At 36.8% G+C, this 8,125-nt stretch overlaps 1 protein-coding gene across 1 annotated transcript; it reads right to left on the reverse strand.

Moving 5' to 3' along the window:
* Nucleotides 1-821: 821 nt before the first annotated feature.
* On the reverse strand, nucleotides 822-7,832 carry E2E3 (E2F transcription factor 3). Its single transcript, NM_001129815.1, is given in 8 exon segments — nucleotides 822-1,405; nucleotides 2,009-2,147; nucleotides 2,505-2,619; nucleotides 3,168-3,267; nucleotides 3,635-3,708; nucleotides 5,774-5,996; nucleotides 6,443-6,557; nucleotides 7,289-7,832. Coding segments are annotated over 8 exon segments (1,215 nt in total). The 5' UTR covers nucleotides 7,535-7,832; the 3' UTR covers nucleotides 822-1,202.
* Nucleotides 7,833-8,125: the final 293 nt, after the last annotated feature.

Consider the following 8,125-nt stretch of genomic DNA (forward strand, 5'->3'; position numbering starts at 1 on the left):
GCATCTTCTCCAGCAAGGCACTGATTTTGAACACAAATGTTCCCTCAAAGAATACAAAATATGAATAATAATTTGTAGCAAAAAAGGGAAGAACATTTCGAGAAGTTCAAGGTAAATCGGGTGGGCATGAAACATCTAATTTTATTTTAGTTTCATTTTGTAAGAAAACGCATTATTGGAGTCAACGATTCTGTATCTTGTGCATGAAGACATTAAATTTCAAACCTGAATTCAACTCCTGATGTTATGTTTAGTACTTGTATGTTTTTTCACAATACCATGCATAAATGGTCAAACATGTACATTACATACTTACGATTGCTTCACACAACATCAATGATTGTCAATCATAGATTAGCAAAGAATAATGATATCTTGGCTGTTGAATGACAATGACCAACATCAGAAGAACAAAATTAATAGTCACCGCGCTGTAGAAAGATTGTTAATTATCAAATATATGAAAATAAAATCTTGTACATCGGATTCTTCTTAAAGTTATGTACCTGCTCGAGATCAGTCAAAACATGAAATATTCAATGAGGAATGTAATTGTGCTGATATAGTGGAATGTCATATACTTACACGAAATGGGAACTTTGTTCTTCAAGTAATTGTATCAAAGGCTTTAAAATGAGATCTCAATAGGTTTGCCTGAAACAGACAAGACTGTACAATGTATAGCTTCTCAGACTTATATGTAAAGTGAATTTATAAGGATGAAAAAGTCTGACAACAGACAACACTCTGTTTATCAAGGTGAATAATGCATAGGCGGAAAGATACGGTTAAAAATAAAGGGTCCTCCTTTTAAATAAGGGAAGGGGCATAATTAATTGTAAAGTTAAAACTAAATGTTTCCGTGGTTCACATAATCAAATTCATTTTGAAATATTAACATTACGATGACCACAAAGGCTTTTTTTTTCTTTCTATTTTTATTATTATTTAAATTTATAATAGGGTCCCCAGCATTTCATGAAAACAAAGTAAGCTTATTTTTCGCCTGATAATTCCCTGACAGAGTTACAAAATTCCATGAAAGGAGGCATTTTAGACACTGAATAGCAAGCACAGGCAATCATACAATGGATATAAAGTTTGATCACCATCTTTCCCAATTTCAAAGATAGCTGGGAACCCAAGTAAATGTTTAAACTCTCAAACAATTAAAACACCCAAACTAATAAAATCTATGGCTATTAGAATATATCGTAGGCATCGAACAGGTCAGAGATGCCTTCGTTGTCGTTCAAGGCAAAGAGGTAGTCGTCCACAGCCGGTGGCGAGAGCGCAACAAAGTCGTCGTCCAAACCATTCTGATCCTCAGTCTCTAATAGCAGGCTCCTGCTCAACGCCGAAAGGTCGTCCTCTTCCAAGGCGGTCGCTTTCAAGGCAGGGTCACCTATGAGAGGTCAAAGGGCAACATGGCAACAAGATTAACGATTGATGGTTCATTATGAATTTAGGACAAACTAGTCTAGGTTATCCTGTTCTATAATACCTTTAAACAGATAATATTGCTTACAGTAATAGTTGTTTGAGATGAATTGCACTGGAAAAGGATATTCTTGATTTATAAACGATTTCTAATTGAGTTTAGTTTTTGGTGCTCATATGCAGGGCTCGTGGCAGTGCACGTTTAACCAGGCAAGGAGGACTTCAGGAAAAGAAATATAAAGGACAATGTCTTCCTGAAAACAAGGTAGCGACGATGACAACAAGTATGGTAATAATGAATACTTTCAACCTGAAAAATTGCTTTGGTCCACCCAACAACCTTCTATAATGTTACGAATCCATTTAGGACAATGAAAACTGAATCCTGGTAAAAATCCAGCTTCCATGAATTATTCATCCCGATATTTGGATGTTAACTTTCCCTCAAACATCACATTTGAAGCTAATTTGGGCCATTCCCAGATTTATAAAACACCAATGAGCATGGACTTTTGTTCTTGCTGCTGCTAACATTGCTGCCGATGAACAAGATGTTATGATCCCTTACCTTTTGAACTACATGGCGATGAATTCTTTGATCCAGCTTCGGACTCTGATGAGCTGCTGTCGTCTGGATTATCATCTGGACACAGGTAGACCTCAATCTGACCTCTCGTGCTCTTCAGCCAGATTTGAATATTAGTGCTCTGTGGAAGAAATTCATCGTTTGAGGATATGATAAAAGGTTCAAGATGCCTTCGGACATCTTCAAAAGTAGCAATTTCAAAGAATATAATCACAAATACATGGTAGATTTCAAATTAATATGTAAACATTACAGACTGCATTGTTAATGGAATCCCCTTTTTCTTGATTCAGAATGGTCAATAATAGTACATTTCAATCAAATCCCACAGCTGTCTATTTCTCAGTCTCAGGGTGGCCCAAAACCAACCAAAACCAACAAAAGATCAGGACCCTCTACCCCTTCCCTTCCCTTCCCTCTGCCTCCACAACACCCCCCCCCCCCCCAAAAAAAAAAAAAATATTTGGCCAACACCCACCTCTTTTGGATCAGGGACCTCCAGTCTTGTTTCAGGTGGTGCCTTGATCGCTATTACTGTCTGATCTTCAAAGCTTTGGATTCCTCTAATGTCATGATACGTTACATAAGCATATGTGATGGAGGGAGTTAAGGACAATTGTTGCATACATCAGTAATTTATCATTTTGTATTTAAGCAAATAGCTATATATGCATGTTCACCTGGAAAAGTATCACCGTTATCAAGGTTTGTAAGATTTGGGTATACCTGCCACGATGGTTAAACTTCACATAATAGTTTTAAAGCATGTACCTTCTAACATTAAAAGTCACAATAGGGGCTGCAGCATCTTGCAGACTGTGATGAATTTAAGAAGTATTTAAACCAAAAATAACAAACTGTATCAGTGTTTATAGCAGAAGACACAGGGTTCAATGCTTAAAGGGGTCTAAAACTCAAAATACAGTCACTGTAACTTTGATGTCAACAAAATTTCATTGAGAAACACAAAACCTGTCTCATGTTCCGACAATTTTCTGCAATGCCACCCCCCCCCCCCCCCCCCCCCCCCCCCCCCCATACAGACATACTATGTACATCCAATCTAGCTAAATAAACTCCATTTTAATCCTTACTATTGTGAAATAGCTCAAATATAATAATAAACTATTTGAAAGGATATCTAGCATTGTCTGGATCCTCTGTTAGCGTCTTCAGCTGGGTAGATGCATTTCTTAGCAGTTCATCTAATCGCTTCTCTTGGGCTTCTAAATCATTCAATTCTGGAAGATCAAAAAATTGAAAGAGCATAAAAATCAGTTAGTGAAATTTAATCATTTGCTTCAAATGAAAGAGATCACTAGGTACTTGTATTGCATGAGAACATTTCTTAGCTGAAATCATCTACCCGGTCAGTTTTTGTGTTTTATTATAAACTTCCTGTAAGCAGAGTTCAATGCTTGGGCAAGATGGGGTGATTTTACCAAAGTTGGTGGTCTTTAGGAATATCACCATGAGTAAAATGCTTTACTCGTCAAACTGGTCTACTACGAATTTGATTTGGTTAAGCTCTTTCATTTGATTTCCAAGAGCATTTGTGCAGGTAAATGGAGTTCCCCAAGGATCAGACATATGCCCAGTTCTACTCACCTGAATGTAAATTGACAGTTTCTGCTGATAATTGTGAATCGCCAGGGTGAATGGCTACAGAACTACTAGCACCTCTGGATAAGAGAAAGAAAGGGGTAAAATAAAAACATTTAATTGAAACTTGGACTTTGTTAGAAAGGGGGAATCGATACTAAGCTGCCTGGTTCTACACTTTAAAAGGCTTTTTTGCATTTAAATTATTTGTGAGGTACCTAGGTATATACATGTAGATGGCCTCGTCCCTATTCCCACTCTTTCCCTTTGCCCATGATATTGTATCATAAGACAATAACAAAATAAGCTAAGTTCATAAATATTACGGCCTGTCACATGCCTCAGATGTGATAAGCTGTATGCCTTCGAAGAGCAGGTACATCCATCTCATCACAAAGGTATAAAAAGCAAAGTAAAAATTGGGAATTCATTTGATGAGGGACAATAGAGAAGATAAATAAGATTTTTAGTTTCCAACAAACATTTTAAAATGAAACTTGTACCCTTGATCAAATGGAATGTTTGTATTATCTATATCCGGTAAAAAAAACTATACATGAAGCAAGTTCAAGGTAACTTTCTTTTCACATCAGCATTCCAACATATTTCTTTCATTTTCATTTCTTAACACTGACGCAAAGGCGGATTGAATGTTCATTGGCTGTATGTACCATGATATAATCTCTATCAGTATCAGTCAACAGTGCTTATCTATAGTCACAAGTTCCTGGGTGCATGTAGGTATAACTATATGCTCCAGTGATCCCATTGATCAGTTCTGAAAGAACTACCCTTTTGACCTGTTATTGCTTTTTAGATTGTCCACAAAGCCCCCTAACTTGACTTTGAATAGCCTGTGTGAATAAAGCCCCGCCCTCCACTGCAACAAATGCTGGAGCTTTCATTGGATGCATTTTCATGTATTATACAGTGCGTCCCAGAAAATCGAAACCAGGATTATGGATGTTTTATCATAACTTAATCACAATTATAATTAACAAATGACAAAATTGTAAAGCTAAGATCCTCGTCTTTCATTTGATACAACTCATATGATGCATTTTTCAAGCATGAGTGATTAAAAACAATTTGAAGAAAGGGTACCAATAAGTCATTTGGCAAACGGTATCTAAATTTCAAAGAGAAAATCACATTTCTAGAAAGTTCATTTTCTACACCTCAATCAGGAAAAATGAGCCATGAATAGCAAACTTCTGTTTAAAGTAATGCTTGCATTTCCATAATTGGATTAAACAAATTAGTTTTCACTGGCTGCCTGCCGTAGCAACCAACAGAGATGACAAAAGAGTAGACTTAACTCCGTTTCCTTGACGATCAGCCATAGACAAAAGACTTCATGCATGGCTGATCTTTAATGAAACAGATTTAAGTCTGTTTTCAACTCTGTTTGTTACTACACGTAGGAAGTAAAAAATAACTTGTTTTGCATAATTTGGAAAACTTGGGGAAAATTTTAATGCTACTTCGAGTTATGCAGTTAACTCACTGTATACTATACAAATTATCGATTACCAGTATAAAAAAGAATTGTGTCCTTGCAAAGTCATGCTCTACTTTTTATCATAAAGAGCCTTTTTGGACAAACAGTTTGTGTATGCCCAGCTATAATCAACACCTTTTGTTATTCAAATGATTCAATTCCCCCTATGTGCTCACACACAAAGGCAGGAAGCTTCACTCAAGGCTTGGTGATGAATAGGAGGGGGAACAATAATTGAATAAGAGGGAGGGGGATTACTTCATTCACTCTGCTTTGACCTTGTAAACCACAGGTTTAAATGGCCCTATTCAACTGCCCCTTTAAAAAGTGGGGTGCGTATCAACAGCAAATGGGTAATAGCACTATGTGTACAATTCAAGCCATTACCAGCAATTTACATTGCATAAGGCAAAGTCCAAAAACAAGTCTTGGTTCAGAGTTTCACAGTAAAACCTCACTGAGTGCCTTGACAAGAAAAATACTTAAAGCAGAATTCTAAATAGATGAAACTTAATTGCATTTTCATATTATCTTCACAACTTCTTTCTTCCTTCTACTTATAATGACTTATCACTTTCAATGCTACATTTATATTCTTTCATAAAGTTTTTTTTAAATAAATAAATTAAAGATATATCACTCACTTCCATTGGATGTTATTCTTGGACTTCTTGGTAATGAGTTTGATGCCTTCTAATACATTTGTGATGTCGTATATTCTCCTCTTCTGGACCTCCAGCACTTCCGCTGCTCGATTCAGGTCCAGGACCCCGTCCGGCGCTCCTCTTAGTAGACCAACAAAGCGTTTTGTTAGAAGACCTAATGATGTGTCGTAGCGAGATTTTTCCATAGGCGACCTTGTGGGAGCTGTAAATGTCATGCACGAAGGTCAACAAAATGGTTACAAACCAAACCAGAAAATAACAAGTTCATAGTTTTATGAAAGATCACCATGTCCTCAATGTTATTTTGTTGTTGTTACAGTTGTGTTTTTTTGGACAATTTGCACCCTCATCAGGGGTGATAGTGGGCACCAACATTTTTTTCCCCCAATCCTTTGCAAATGGCCATCATATAAATCACTGATCCCCATGTATATCCTCGATGTAAAAATACAAGATCCTATCAAACGGCTTTCATAATGCCAACCACTTTTCTTTTTTACACAACAAAACAAACAAACATGAAACAAACAAAAAGAAATTTCCAGAAAAATGCCAATCAGAAAGATTCTTCGAGTATCAATTCTTGTTAACAATTAAGGCTATCCTCCAACATTTGACAATGATGTGAAAACACAAATGGATTGTTACCTCTTGGCTTTTTTGTTTTTGCTGAAGGCCTAGGACTAGGTGTCTTGAAAGCTGTACTAGTAGCGATATTTGTTGGTCGGACACCAGCCGAGTCCAGCTCAAGTTTCCTCTTTGCCTGTGAAGAAAGGAACAAGACCTAGTACTGAACACCGTCTGATGATTCTTTCATCATCATTCCATGACATCTCCTTGTTTGAACCAATTTTCTCTTCCCCCTTTTTTTTTGAGGAATCAAATGGAGCAACAAATCTTCAGACATGGAAACAAATATTTTCAGTTGCATCTTCCATTCCATTTTTGCATATTTTTTGTAACAGCTAAAACTAAGTTAAACTTCAGTCTACTTCAATACTTCTTGTCTTAGTTGTTAAAAATGCTGATCTAATTATTCATATGTAAATTGTACGACACTGAATGATCCACATTTTGTGGCTAAACAAAATTTCCAAAAACTAGTAACATTAACATCAAAAATTAATAAAGTAGATCTAGATCTAGGCCTAACATGATTAAGAAATCAAACAGATAGACTACAAGGTCATTGAATAAAACAACATATTTTACTATTAATTATTGCTCATCAAATAAACTTGTTGGGAGGTTGAACAGTTCAATCAACAAGTTTGACAAAACTTTAAATTAAAAAAGACAAAGTCAAAACAATGAACGAGTTCAGTTATTCAATAAACTCTAGCCTTTGGCTAAATATGCGTCTATTTAATACTTAAATTCAATTAGTCTTCTAATGATCTAGATCTTTAAATTAATATTTCATGAACTGAGGAGTCAATCTTATTTTAAAACATCTTGTAGATCTATTGTTGTAAACTGTGTGTGTACGCTTACTGGTGGTCTCCCAAGCTGAGGTCTCATTCCCTTTGTTGAATCAAACTCCGGAGTAAAACCAACGACGTCCAATATTTCTTGATCAAATTCCTCCTTAATATTTGACGATATATTCGTTATATCTGTTGACATTGGTTGATTAGAGAAGTCTGGGAGCATTCCTCGAGGTGACACTCCCAAAATTGTCCTGATTTTGGCCTCTGTCGGCTGCCGACGACCGGCAGTGACTGCTCCTCCACGGGGCATTTTCGGGGAGAAGTCTCTGCTAGATCTGGGGACGAGACGATCCTAGGTCACGGAGGGGTATAGCTCAGAATCCCAAAGACAAGAGCAACAATAACCTGCTAGATTTCTACTTTCTGCAGACACCTGGCGAAAATGGATGAAACAGTAGGTAGAATAAGGTTTGAATACCATGAAAAGTGTCTGGAATGTAACACAGAAGCTCAGATTTGACAAGATGGAATGGATTTCCTTCCTTTATTCGAAATATTTTCAATGAATGAAAGAGCGGCGGTACGCGGTATTTACGGATGGTCGACCGAGGGCCTAATAAAATCAAATCGCCAGAGTTTCCCGCGACTCGTATTTCGCGCGAGACGTCTCACGTGTGTGTTTCGCGCAAAGACTGCACCAATCGCAAACTAGTCACCGCGAAAGAGACATCGCACTTTGTAAAACTCATTTTTCGAGCATTTAACAAAAATAATTAATCAAACAACTAATTTGCATTGACAAAATTACTCATATGAGAGAAGGTTACTGTTTTAGGGTGATTGAAGGAGTTTATTTACATTGATTATCAAGGCAAAGGCGACCCTGGACAGTCATAGGCGA

The sequence above is a fragment of the Strongylocentrotus purpuratus genome, unplaced genomic scaffold, assembly GCF_000002235.5.
Source record: "Strongylocentrotus purpuratus isolate Spur 01 unplaced genomic scaffold, Spur_5.0 spur5_scaffold_7, whole genome shotgun sequence".
In the NCBI taxonomy this organism is placed as follows: Eukaryota; Metazoa; Echinodermata; class Echinoidea; order Camarodonta; family Strongylocentrotidae; genus Strongylocentrotus; species Strongylocentrotus purpuratus.